The sequence below is a fragment of the Euprymna scolopes genome, chromosome 25 (genome assembly GCF_053919585.1).
Source record: "Euprymna scolopes isolate OS-2025 chromosome 25, ASM5391958v1, whole genome shotgun sequence".
Taxonomy (NCBI): Eukaryota; Metazoa; Mollusca; class Cephalopoda; order Sepiida; family Sepiolidae; genus Euprymna; species Euprymna scolopes.
This window is the reverse complement of record NC_136506.1, coordinates 70,042,305-70,057,265: the sequence shown is the minus strand read 5'-3', so window position 1 is coordinate 70,057,265 and position 14,961 is coordinate 70,042,305. Positions and strand designations below refer to the sequence as shown.

General features: G+C 33.8%; 1 protein-coding gene across 1 annotated transcript in view; it reads left to right on the top strand.

Annotated features, from left to right (window-relative positions):
* Positions 1–5,001: 5,001 nt before the first annotated feature.
* LOC145247426 (elongator complex protein 2-like) overlaps positions 5,002–14,961 on the top strand; it is a 70,025-nt gene continuing 60,065 nt past the window's right edge. The window contains exons 1-4 of the mRNA XM_080109184.1: positions 5,002–5,157; positions 7,406–7,505; positions 8,547–8,617; positions 14,649–14,832. Coding sequence (XP_079965310.1) covers positions 5,032–5,157; positions 7,406–7,505; positions 8,547–8,617; positions 14,649–14,832 — 481 coding nt within the window. The 5' untranslated portion in view covers positions 5,002–5,031. The remainder of the gene's footprint in view (positions 5,158–7,405; positions 7,506–8,546; positions 8,618–14,648; positions 14,833–14,961) is intronic.

Below are 14,961 nucleotides of genomic sequence, written 5' to 3'. Positions count from 1 at the left end.
CTAATAATTCCATTTTTACATTTTCAATTTCATTTCTACAAACCCAACATTTAATTCTACTAAAAGAACTGTTTTTTATTTTGATATGAATCCTTGCATTAAATGATTTTTTTAAATACAGGCTTCAACAAAAATATCTCCCACATTTGAAAGGTTGGCAAATGGAAGATGGTTTGGTTGTTTTTGTTTTACAGCATATCAACACTTTTCAAGTTATTTTATACCGAATCCAGTGATTTTGAAGAAACTTTTTTTAATAGAACAATTTTTTTTTTTTTTCAAGTCAGTTTCTATTTAACCCACAGTTGGGGCCCTAACAGGTACTACCACACCGGGTCAAAATGGACCTGGGAGCAATGAAATTAAGAGGTGGCTCCACACTCCCCAAACCCCACAAGTTGGAGCCTTACCATCGGATATAGTTTAAGGTCATATTCAGGACCAGCAAATGGAAAAGAAAACAAAACCCATGAAAAATTGTTATATATCAGGGGCATTACATCAGTAGCGATTAAGTTAGCTGGTGTGAATTTTTAACAAGGATAACATTTAATGCATGTCAAGATGACTTTGATCTGCAAACAATCATTCCCAGAGATGGGTGCATAAAGTAAGGCAGAGAGTAGAGGTTAAATGCCATAGACAAAACAGGAGTCAAACGATATGAGGATATGATGAATGACGTTTTTTGGGTGAGAGAAAACTAAGGTTTTCAGATCAGTCTCTCAATGGAAACCATACGTAGGAGACTCTGCCAATGATGTAGAAAACTGATATTCTCAGCTAATGTTACTGATGCTTATGCCCGTCAGCATCATTTCTTAAATTAGAAAGTTAAGAAATAAACAATTGGCTAAAATAACATTAATCTCTCTCTTTCTCAAATATATTCTCTCTCAATAAAACCTTGAAAAAAAAAACTTTCTCCTGTGATCCTTTAACAGTTTAAAAAATAAGTCAATAATAAACAGGAAAAGAAGAAAAAAAAAGTAATTCATATTTTAAATCTATAACGGACGTTTAAGCTTGTATGTACCTGGGTAGCAACATAGGTTCCATGAAAAAAGATATTGAAATTTGCACTTCAAAAATATGGGCTGCATTGGATAAGCTGCAGTCAGTATGAACTTCAAGACTAATTAATAAACTGAAAAGGCAGTTCTTCAGAGCAGTGGTAGAGCCTGTCCTTGTTTATAGTGCTACAGCCTGGACACTCATCAAAAGATTGGAAAGAAAGCTAGACGGCACATACACCAGTATGCTATGAACAGTATTAAATATATCTTGGCAAGATCATCCCATGAAGCAGCAACTTTATGGCAACCTACCTGCCATATCTACAACTATCAGGGAATAATGTCTACGTTTTGCTGGTCATTATCAGAGAAGCAAACAAAAGCTGGTGAGAAATGTATTGCTGCGGACTCTACGGCATAGGCTCACAAACATGGGACGACCTTGATTCATGTACATCCAGCAAAATGCATATGACATTAACTGTGTTCCTGAAGATCTGAGGCAGCTGATGGAAGACAGGGAAATCTGGAGAGAGAGAGAGAGAGAGAGAGAGAGAGAGAGAGAGAGAGAGAGAGAGAGAGTCATATTGGTCCGAGCAAGGAGCCCGACCAGATAGATAGAAGCTTGTTGCTGACTATTGCATTTGATTCAATCTTTTTCTACTTCTATTCTATTCTATAGAAGTAGAAAAAGATTGAATCAAATGCAAAAGATGTATAAAAGAAGAGAGCGCAAAAAAAAAAAAAAAAAAAAAACTCACGTAAAGAACATTTGATTAATGAGAATTTTACAACATTAATGTTCTGAACAAAAGGTTAAAGAATTTTTTTTTCATTTGGTTTTCTAAATGATATCCTCTATAATGGTAACCTTTATTTACTAGTCACTTTCACAAAATGGTTTCCAATGTTTTCTATCGCTCAAAGAGTTATGACAGAAACAAGACAGTGCAACACAAGGGAATGCATAAATATCTGTACAAAGTTGAATATCGAATGAAGAAACAAGTTCTAGAATCATCTATCAGAAAAAAAAAAGGTTGGAAATAAGTCATACCCCATCCACTACGTCTATACAATTCCTATAGTTCCTATTTACTTTGCCCCCCCCCCACGAGGGCAGAGTTAGACACCAGGGTCATTTTTTAATGTGGAGAAAAGAAACAAAAATAAAAATTGTCTCAATCGTGAAGGATTTCTCCCCCACTAACCGAGAACAAGAAATTGAAGTGTAGCATCAAAACAGATACTAAAACAGAGCTATTAAATATGATATAGTGATGTGGAACACGAAGACGAAAAAAAAGCAACGCTAATAAAAGCTAGCGCCCCCTATGATGCTGGATTAAACAGAACTAAGAAGGAAAAATAACAAAATACCAACATATTATGTACGATATGAAAAGAAATTGGAATCTGAGGAAGATCTCCATAATTCTAGTAATAATAGGAGCAACCGGACTCATTAAAAAGATTTACAAAAAAATACCTGGCAAATATACTCCGTGAACCAAGTGCAAGAGCGATACAAACAATTGCAATTAAAAAGGCAGTTAGACTCTTAAAAAGATCTCTCGGTTTGAATGTGTGAGATGGCAGGTGAATGTCTGGCATCCGGTAGAATGTTCCATCCCCAGTTAGACCAAAATGATGAGAAAATTTTAAAAAGAAAGTGAAACATTTTGAAGGACAGCGTCACAACATGACATTTTATCTTTTCAGTTACGTTCATTCAGTTTCTGAGCAATCGATAATTTTTGTGGGTGGAAGTTCAGACCAATATGTAGAATTCTTTTGACTGTTCACTCAGACAATTCGAAGGCAGAGCATTTCTGTGACCTGAACTTATACGAGATGTAGTAACAGAAAGTCTCATAGAATCTTTTTCTTTTTTGACTCTTTTTACCCCAAACAAGGTATATTGCCACTATTGCCACTTGGTATGTAAGAGGTTACTATTTGGGATCGTGTCTAAGAAGAGACCATGGGGAGTTCAACAGTTAGATGTCTATTCACATTACATTTAAACTTTTGCAGTAGTAGTACAGTCATGAAGCAGGAAACAATGAAGGAATTCCAAAGTCTAACAGTCTAACAGAGAGAATGTTGTTAAAGTAGAAGGCTTTCCAACATCTAGGGATCTCAATGGTGAAGAGGTGGGATTTTGCTGCTTGATGGGTTAGCTGGAAGTATGTATGTGAAAGGGCTATTTAGAGATTGAGTACTTCAAGATCTTCTAGGTAGCTTTCTTTTGAGTGCTAAATCTTTGGCTTTGCAATTTGCAACTTATAGCAATGTTGATTTTCTATCTGGAACAACATCATTCCAACATCACATACGATATACAGCATAATCACATTGACACATTAGTTCTTGTTTAATAACTGAAATTAAGCAATATTGAGCTTGGTTAGTATCAGATAAGTGACTATTCATGAATACTAAGCACTGTATGTATGAAAGATGTCGACACCTCCCTGCAAGAACTTCTGAAACCTAACATATCATATCCCCTGACAAAGTTAAGCAATGTTAAGCCTGGTTAGTGCCGGATGAGTGAACCTTTGGGAATATCAAGAATAGTATGTAGAGGGATATCGATACCTCCCTTCAAGAACTGCTACAAGCCTAACGTTATCATATTCCCTGATGAGGATATACATGCAACTGGAGACCGCTTGTTAATTTAATATTCCCATGAAACTTCCTCCTTTGGAGGAAGCCGGTTCAACCCATCTAAGGTGGATGGCGCTTTCGTTCGGTAACAGGTTATGAGTTTGAAATGCTTTATGTGTTACAAGATTTATCATTCTTCAAGGCATTTTCACAGCAAAAGCACAATACGCATATAGTCCGAATTGTATTACTTAATGAAGATATCTGAAAATAAAATGGTAAGTAATTAACTAAATAGATACATTAACACTTACATATGTTTATTCGCGATGCATAAGTTTAAAATGTAGGAGATATTTCTGTTGTACATCATGTTCCCACAACTTACTCTGTGTAAGGGTTTTCTAATTTGAATAAAATACAAACAATTAGCCCTGACCCTACACTTAACTTTAATCTTCTTAGCTCAGCTATCACAAAATCGCAACAAATCTACGGCTTTATCATTTTGCTTATGCTGGGGATGGGGTATCCTACTGGATGCCAGACATTCATCCGTTATCTCAGTCATTCCAAGGATGACAAGCTAAAAAAAAAAAGGAGTAAAATATGCAAATAAAACTGACGTTGTGTGCATAAAACACCACAGACTTTCGTATTATTTGGATTCTTTGGATTACTGTTCTCATCTTGAATGTCATTTTCACAACGTTTCAATCCATCTAGAGTGGATGGTGCTTTCGTTTGGTAATAGGTTATGAGTTTTCGACTTTCTTCAGGTGTATCTTGTCAAACTTAGGAACGTTTCTGTCGACTGTTTTGGTCCGCAAGAGCCCATTGCACAGCGGTTAGAGTACTTGAAAAAAAAAATCAATCCTCCCAAGTATTACCTTCCCTTTTTTAGGGGGGGGGGGGGTGAAGTGTAATGTAGCATCAACTCTGTTGTTATCCACTCAGGCATTCCCTTTTTTTTTCTTTTTTTTTTTTTTGGAGAGGGTGAAGGAGGCTAGTCTGTAGAATAAGTTCGTTCATCAGGATACCATCCTCCTAGGCATTATCTTCTCCACTTTTCGAGGAGGAGAGGGTAGTGTAGCATTTTTTCTGTGGTTATGATACCATCCTTTCAGACATTATCTCTTGTTTCTTTGGGGGGGGGGTTGTAATGTAGTCTAGTATCTATTCTGTTGTCATAAGACCATACTCCCAAGTATTATATTCTTCGTTGGGAGAGGTGGTATGATATATGTTCGTTCGTCATTATACTATCCTCCCAGCCTAGCAAAAATATGCGACTTGATAGAGCATATTTAGAGCTAGTTTAGTATAGAAGCGAGGCGGAAGAAAAACGAGCCGGTTCAATATTTGCTGTTACACCGTTTCCTCCCGGAAGTCAATCAACATGGTGGACGTAAGCACATGCTACATTAGCTGTGGTTGCAATAATTCACCGCACGCAGCAGACTGGGGCAAAAATGGTTTGGTTTGCTACGGAACTTGTAATTCAGTGGCCATCTACCAACCTCAGGTTCGTTCATTCAAATCTTACTGTCCATTTTATAAAGTAATGAATTAAGTTTCGCTTTTCCGAACATTTGTTTTTGAAATAATTTAATGTTATAATTTGTAAAACCAAAAAGAAAATGCCGCCTTTAAAAACAATGGATAACTCCTGTAAGGATGCTTATGTACGAAGTATGTAGACAAGCAAGGATTACGTAATATCTAATTGCATATCAGAACCAGTATTGTTTGTGTTCAGAGGCAACCCGAAATCCAGGACGAATACGAAGAAAGACATATTTCAGTTTTCCTTCTCGTAAACTAGTTATTTAAAACTAGTTTACGAGAAGGAAAACTGAAGAAAAAAAAAAAAGATACGAGGGGGGGCATTCCAAACCTAATGTCTTCTATTTTATATTCCACCCGAATGGATTGGAGAGGATCGCAAATTGGGTGTTCGTTCAAAGAAATGCGACAGATCGATTTTTTTTAAATAAAATTTCAGAAACAGGGGACATAACTAAGATTGCTTGTTTTAGAAAGCATATTTAAGTGTTCGTTATTTAATAAAATTATTTTTTATTAAATTTACGAAAACAATTGAAAATTATTCAAATTTTAATTGTGTTGGCTGTTAGGTGTGTTAGGTACTTCGTGAAAAATATTGAATAATTCGACCCCTTGTCTTTCCAAGCTTATAACTACTCGAAAAATGTAATCCAACCGTAATTTTTTTTTTTTTCAATTAAAGGTTTCATAAAAAAAAAAAACAAAAAAAACAACGTGGTTTAAAAAAAAAGGTTTTAAACTTTGGATTTTACAGGTAAATTTCTAAAAAAAACACTTTTTTTTGTTTTAAATTTGAATATATTATTTATTGATCTTTTCTCTTCAATTTGTAATAAAACTTTAGTGAGTAAATTAATTATTTACTTTTTAATAGATATTTCAAAATGGAGGGGGCGTGAATAAATAAAAACGTTTGTCTAAAATATTATATTCGGTTTATTGGAAAGAGCATAAAATTTCACATTGACCCTGAAAATATCGTAAAAATAGAATCAATAGGAAAATTTTGATAGATTTTTGAAGTTTAAAAATTGAAAAATACTGAACTCGTAAAATTCAATTAAATTCATTACTGTTTTTTAAAAACTAAAAAAAATAATATTTCTATTACTTTTAAAACAACTTTAATAGTTTATTTTGGAAGTATAATCTATAAAGAAAATAAACAACACACTTTTAAAAGAGATATTACGAGTTTTTTATATTTTATTCGCAGTTTCGTGTTAGGGGTGTCAAAAATTCCTACAAAAATTCTGATACACCTAGTTGGCTGTTTGTTTAACTAAATTGATATTTATGCACTTATTTTGCCATGCTGAATTAATAACGTTATTATTTACAAAAATAAGGGAAACTATTGATTAAGATTTCACCGTAACCCTGGCAGGAGACGAACAGGTGCTAGGCCTTTGTTAAAGGCCACCTGGAAGCAACAGTGGTTCGGAGTATCCTCATTCTGTCCCCTAGATAAACTCTATTGTTGGATGTAGTTTGAGGTCTTACCCAGGACCAACAAATTTATGTGGGAAGTAAGCTGGGCCTTCCTCGACGTCTTCTTCGGGGTGCACATTTAGGACAGTACCACTTCTGCCTCTCAGGTGGAGACACCGCCATTTCCATACAATTAAAGTGGTACCACTCGTTGCAGAGGTCGCAGGCAATCATATTTTGATCTCCTTGAGGCAAGTTGCATGCTGGACAGAGCCAAACTTTATTCTCATCTCTTAGAGGGTAAAGGCAGATTAGTGTCGTCAATATAACTCTCAGGTATGATGGGGAGGGTAATCATTTCAGTCGCTCTCTCGATATTAGGTAGGATGGACAATTCCAACAGGTAAAGATGTTTAAGAGAATGCACTCATATAGGACCATCACTCCGTTTGATACATGCAAATCTGACGACACCATCATCCCCCTTAAACAATTCCATCATGGTTCCCTGTATCTAAAAGGGTCTAGGTTTGAGAAGGCTCTTCACCATAACCACATCATCGAGAGAGAGACTCTCTAGTACTTCTATTAGCAATGGAAAATTAAGTTTTAAACAACAAAAGAAACAAAACAATTAAAAGAATCATTTTTGGCATCGGAAAATAGGTACAATTTTTTTTTTTTTTCAGATTCCAATTAATTGTCTCAAGTAAGGTATGTGTATATATGCATGTGCACATACACAAAATAATTTTAATTTTCTTTTGTTATAGGTTTCTAATTCAGAAGGGAAAGTTGCAGGATCCATTTTGTGTACCTTAAAAGGTCATAAAGCCAAAGTGAATTGTGTCCAATGGCTCAGGACAAATCAAGGTTTGTAATTCAACTATTTCTATTTTGTTCAAAAAATTTTCAGACAAATCAAAATAATTTTTATTGGAAGAATAATAACTAGCCGGACACTGTGGAAATTTTATGGTTCCACAGTTTTGCAATGCAATGCTTTACATTATGTTGAAATTTACATCCCATAAATATATTTAAATTTTATTTTTATTTCAATAATTAAATAGGCACAAAATATATAATAAAAGTCACATCTTTGAAAATCTTATTACATAAGATTCATTTGAAAATATTAAAAAAACAAAAAACAAATAATGCTATATAATATTTTTAAAACAATTAAAATCATTTTTTTTCTGTGACTTTCGTTGCAAAACTACTTTTTCAAAAAATACATTTTTTTTTTGTTGTTGTTGTCAACGTTCTTCTATTTAGAATCTGCACCAACTATGCAAACACACATTGATTTCAGACATTATAACAACTGCTGAGAACATTGGATGTATATTTTTCTCTCTCCACTAGGGGCTGACCCCACAGGGTTAATACCACCAGCAAAATGAAGAGAAAAACTTTGAAAAAGTTGTTTTACTACAGTCATAGAAGAAAGAATAATGTTAATCATTTAAAAAAGAAAAACCATTTTATAGCATTATTTGGTTTTCTAATGTTTTCAAATTAACCTTACAAAATAACTTTTTTTTTCGTTTTATTTAATTGGATGTTCGTGCAATTTGATTGAATTATGGCATTGGTTTGTCATTACATTAAATAATAATAATAATAATAAAAAAACAGCATTTACCCTAGATGGGTTGAAACAACTTAAAATCATGAGAGAAGATTGAACATGTGTTAGAGACATATTTCACATCAAAATTTTACAAGTGAGGCATTCGTAATAAGCTCATTAACAGATGAAATCAAGTTATGGAGAGAAAATGGTCATTATTTTTATGAGATTTTCAAAACTACAGTCTTTTATTTTCAAGATGAAATTTTAAATCAACAAGAACTTTTTCACTAACCTAGTAATAAAAGGTTATTTTTGAATTTAATTTTTGTCAGATGCTGAGACTGAAATTGTTTCTGGATCTGTAGACAAAACTGCAATTGTATGGAAATACCAAAATGATCAAGTAAGCATCACCATTTTTGTTTTTATTTGTCCCTTATAATACAACTTATCCCAAACCTCAAAGAACATCCATAGAAGTGTTAATAGAATTTGCAATTCTTTCTGCAATCCAATCATATTTAAAAATGATCAATCATAGTCGAAGGCAACCTGAAGGCTCCCTATTAATTTGTTCCTTTCAAAAGTGCAACCTGAGGAGGATCCTGAGTGTCAAGTGGTCGCATATCATCACCAATACCGAATTCTTGAGTGTATGGATGTGCCCAGTATGTACACTCTCCTGCATCAATGTTGGCTTGGACATGTCCACTGGATGCAGCACAACACAATCTCAAAAGACCTTCTCTACAAAGAACCAGTCTTCCAGGTTCACTAGCAAACACTATAACCATTATTTCGAATGGGCTGCCAATCCCTAAATGCCTGGAAATGTTGGATAACTCATGTATAAAGATTTTCAAAAAAAAAATAGAAGATGGAGGTGGCCCTACAATTCTTTCATTTTCTTTCTTACATGCTGGTATTATTTTTCACAAAATCACTTTTTAAATAATTTGAAAGTATTTTTTCCAAAAAGTGAATTATTATATTATATATTATATTATATACTAGTGACTGTGCTGCATCAACACACACGACGCCGAGTCAGACAAAATCGAGTACACTCAACATCGTCTTACCATCAACACTTACCATGTGAACTCGGAGTATGGGAAATTCCCATATGCAAAAAACAAAATCACTGAAAAAACAAAAATACCCTAAGGGTAAGGATAATGAGTAAATGTTGGATAAAATGATAGTTAAAATTATTACGAACTTGCCAGGATTCGAACCTGGAATCTTCTGATCCATAGTCAGACGTGTTATCCATTGTGCCACAAGTCTTGTCTGTATGCCAAAAGATGTTGCCGCGACTGTATACAGACAGTGCTAAATTCTGTTTACATGAGCAGATAACTTATTCAACAAGTTTACGAAACAGCCCAAAAACCCTTATTTCAAGCTTTTTGTGTGACTCAGCATTGTTCGTTAAGAACCATATATAAATAAGGACAATCTAGGGACTCGCACCTTTTAGGGAAAAAAAGAATTTTTCGATTCGGTGCATCTGTTCAAAAGTTTTATTCATATATCGGCACACACACACATATAAACATTTAGAATTTTATTAATAGTATGTATCTATTATATAGATGCCAAATGCTTGTGTGTATGTGTGTTTGTATGTCCAGCTAAAACTTTAAAAAATCTAAATCAAACATCCACAAAATTTATATTTTCCATGATCAGCATTGCTCTGAATGAAGAATATCTTCTATTTATAAAAATTATATTATTTGACCCTAAACTGGCACAGATTTTGTCAAGATAGTTTTTTTTCACCAGATTATTTACTAACTGAAGGGAAGTAACTCTGTGTTTTTAAAAAATCAAAACAGTAGTTTCTTTATGCCAATTTCGATACAAAGGAGTTGAGTGCATGTTCAGAGAGAGGAATAGGTTGGGTTAAAAAAAAAAGAGTGGGAAGGGGGAAGAGAGAATGATAAAGAAACATAACAGAAATGTTGCATTTTTTTCCTGAGCAATGTTGGATAACCCTGATATATATATAAAATTAGGTATGTGTACATATTCATATATATCTATACCTATATATAAAAGGCACTTTTTGTTTGTGAGTTTGTTTCCTATGGACTCCAAAATGGCTGGACTGATTTTAAAATAACTTTTACACAAATGTGTTTGGGAGTGTTCTTTGCTAGGTTTTGTATTGGAATACATTCAAGAAGTATTGAAAATCGATAATTGAAAAGTTTGGATGTAAGAAGGAATAGTCCGATTTTGACCAAAAATTAACACCCTTATACAGCCTAACATCACAAGTGCATTTGAGAAGTTTTATCACCACACAAGGGTTCGGCATATAAAAATAAACAGTAGGTTCTTTGATAAGACCGAGACCTGTTTGAAATTAATGTTTCTGTTTAGAGCATAGTTGAATCATGATACTTGACTTTAAACTAAATTCAAGCTATCATATAAAAATAATTTTATAAAATCAACAGTATGTTCTCTACAGTGCTATGTAGATTACAATGTATTGTGGACTAAGTCACTGCAGGGAGGCATATGAAGCTTTCTCTCGGTGCATTGCGATGGTGCCCTGACTAGAGCAGGCAAGCAATTGATTTTATTGAAAAATGTGTGATTTCAATGACAATATAAATATTGGAAGTGTGAGAAATTCGTTGATTCTCATTCAATCTCGTAAAATGTTGCATCTTCCTGCTAGTATAGTATAATCTCCTAATGAATGGCGCAGTGGTTAGAATACTTGGTAAAAATCAATTGTAAAAGTAATATTCTCCTGATGGTTGAAGATTCAGTTCTCATTGTAGGCAACCGAAAAATACAATTGCAAATTACTTAGGATCTCTATCCAGTCATAGCTGATGGGACGAGAGTATACTACCCCCATGAAATAAATAAAGGGTTCTGTTCAAAATTCTGTCCAAATTCCCAAATTCAACAAAAATATTCCTAAGTGTGACAAGATACAGCTGAAGAAGGTCAAAGGTTACATCCAAAGAATTTAAATAATACAAATAACCGATCCTTATCTCGAAAAGCCAGAAACGTAATATTTTTTAATTATAATTTTAACATTTAGTCTGTACATATATATATAAAGTTAGATATATGTTCATGTTATATATATATATATATATATATATATATATATATATATAACATGAACATATACATATATCTAACTTTATATATGTACCGACTGCCCTCTGATGAGAAGGAGAGTATTTCTTCGAAACTCCGCGGATTAAGGACTATCCACTTATCTTGTGTTTCCTTTTTTAAAATTAAATATGTTTTTAACTCTTTTTCAAGATGTCTTTTAACATGTTTTATTAATCATTTGTTCATATTATAAGCTCTATTTCCTTTTCGGTTTTATTGAGCTTTTACATCTGGCTGAGTTTATTTTACTTGTAAATATTAACTCTTTAATATTTATAATATATTTTAAGTTTACCATTTTGATTACCTTGGTAAACTTATTGTAATTTTTATTATATATATATATATATATATATATATATATATAGGTCTCTACAGACAAATTTATCTTCAGTTGACCTTCGACAACTAAATATTTTCGTTTACTAGCCAAATAGAAAAGTTACTAGCCAAACCCATATGATTTCTAGAATATGACATCCTCATGTGCATCATAAAGATTTTTCTGTGTCCTTTTTTTAATAGGTGTAATTCTAAATATACACTGAATTTGATATTGATACTTAAAGGTATAAACATTTGAATTTCCTCAGATGTTTTTTAAGCAGCCTTTGTTAAAAAAAAAAAGAGTATATCGTTAAACCTTTTATTGGTTAAATAATTTTACTTTGCTCGTTTTATTAAAAAAAAAAAGTTGAAAAAGATTTTTTCATTCAGTAATGAGCTTTGTAAGAGTGTCGGTGAAAGAAATACAATCGCCAAAAGATAATTGTTGTATTATTTCTGGTCGCCATTTTGAAAAATCACTCACAAATGCGACTGTTTCACTTGCAATGTAGAACCCTGATATATATATATGATTTGTTTAGGATGAACTCTTATACTAATGAACTGATCATTATGAATTTTGGAACACAACAGTGAGGTGTAAGGGTGAATAATGTTTATTATATTTAGTTCCATGCAAAGGGGACAAAAAGAGGATGGAAGTCTTTGTGAAAATTCAGATATTTGATTTTTGTGAAATTTTATCAAAAATTATTGGATATCACCAAATATCTATTTCAGCTTTGAGGATTAATTTTACACTTCCTGGTATAAAATTATGAGTTTCAAGTTCTGGGTGATTTGACATGGAATTACCCATAATTATATGTATGTGGATGTCTGTGTATATGAATGTTTACGTGTATATAGCTAGATGCATAACTAAAAGTTAGATGTGGATATATATGGGTGTGCATTGGTACTTCTGTATGAATGTGTGCATGTAGGTGGGAGATTAACTGGGGTGATATCTAAATAGAATAACTGAAAAATATATATGACTCGAAATAAATAAATTTCCAGATTTAATAGGAAGCATCCCACCCGCTTTTTTCTCTATCGTTTCTTGTTCCTTTCTTATTTTTATTTTTCATTCACTTCCTCTTCAAAAAATGGAAGGATTTGTCAGAAGAGAATTATAATTTAAGCTTTTGGTTTATCGAAAAGCTTTGACATAAAAAATTTACATTTTGAAAGAAATCGCAACTGAAACATGTATGTACATATGTAGCGAATAATGTTTGTACGAATAAAGGTATTTATATTAAGATAATGTATATGATATATATATATCATTGTTGAACATAACAAAATTTTATTTATTTCTATTATTCTATTTAATACTTTGATAGAATGTGCTCTGGTGAACTCACAGCACTAGTGCCCTCTCAATCTAGAGAGTAGAATGATAAAATTGTCGCCCTAAAGAAAACAACATTACAGGTTTATTAATTTATTTTTATTTCGGACTATTATTCTCATAATAGAGACTAATAGTCCGAAATAAAAAATAAATTAATATATATAATGCTCGTCTCAAAAATGAATTCCAATTAAGGAACAATATATATTACAGATTTACTTTAAAACTTTTATTGAAAAATCAATTTAGGTAATTTGATTATGTAGTAGAGCTGACATCTATTGAATTCAGCCTCAATTACCGCCTAGATATGGGTCCGGAACTGGGAGCATGCCTTTTCATCAAGCGGCAGCAAGAGCTTGACGAATACTCGGTGGGTGGCGGTGATCAGGCTGGCTTTGGCGCTGTGGGAGGTCATGTTGGTGATGTTCTTGACATATGACCAAACGAAATAGTCTAGCAAGTTCAGGTCCGTAACGGGGAGGTCCAGTAAGAGAAGGTTACAAAGTCGTAGCATTCCTTCTGAAGCCAAGACTGGGTCTCTTTGAACTTGTGGGCTAATGCAGAGTCCTGCTACCAAACCTAGGGTCTGCCAGCGGCCACCTGATTTTGCCAGTGGATCACCGCATTCTTCAGCACATCCAGGTACATTTTGGCCTCTTTCAAGCTGACTTTGAAGATGTGAGGTGGCATTATGTGGCCCTCACTTGAAATTACACCGAAGACCATAACCATGGATCGTCCGATGCATTGAGCTGTACCTTCAAGCATTGAACATTCCAGATTTGCATTTTGAAAGTGCTGGAAATGGTCCTGTTGGATCAGTAAAGAGCATGAGTTGTACAGCGGCACATCTCCCATCTTGCTCGTTAAAAACATTGTGTCACTTTCAGACATGATAAAAGGCTTCTATCGCTCTTGGGATTTGTACACAACTGACCAACTAGTAGATAGTCTGCAACAAAAAAAGAAAACACGTTTTCATCAAACGGAAATGGAATCATGTTGTCTTTTCTATGGTGACAATTTTATTGTTCCACCCTGTACATACTTCTGACTAACTCGACAAGCAACAAAATACCATCCCTTCACTGCTGAGGTCCCTAGATGCAGGACATGTTTCTACACTAATAGCTTTGTCCCACTGGCTGCTAGACTTTAGAATTTCCTCCCTATTTCTTACTTCTCTGGCTGTACTGACATGCAGAAGTTTAAAAGTAATGTAAACAGACATCTTGTTGATCCCTAACATTGTGGGGAAACAAATAAACAGGAAGCAGCGGAAAGCTGAACTGGCCTTCAGCCAACGTTCATTTCTGCACCTGCATATTCACTTAGCAAGTCAACTTTGTGATTGACATTGCTAAATTTTAACGCCTTTCACTTCCTATGGCTTCGTAGCATAGCAGTAAAATATCACGCTTTTTTTCTTTTACACCTCCAAACACCCGGGCAATGACAGGTACCACCGCTAGTTTGATATAAATATCAGTGCAAACACTAGCAAAGCATAATTTTTCTTATCCACTTTTGACAGAGGTTGTGCACTTACACTCTATATAATGTATGTATATTATTTTTTTAGTATGTTTTATCCCAAGTTCTTTCTGGTCATAATGGATCAGTGACGGTTGTGGATGCCTTGGAAGTTGCCAATTTGGATCAGGATGCTGAAGATAAAAATCTTGGAGAGAATGGAGTGCATACTCTGATGGTCACCTCTTCTGCGGACTCATCAGTGATTGTTTGGCATCGATTAAATTCTGAAGGTAATGCATTCTTAATTTAACAGAACTGTAAAAAGAATAGTTTCTAATGAACTAAAAGAATACCCGTCCCAGGACAGGTAAAATGGATTCCTTAAAGAGTTTTGCATCACTTTTCTGTTTTCTTACAAA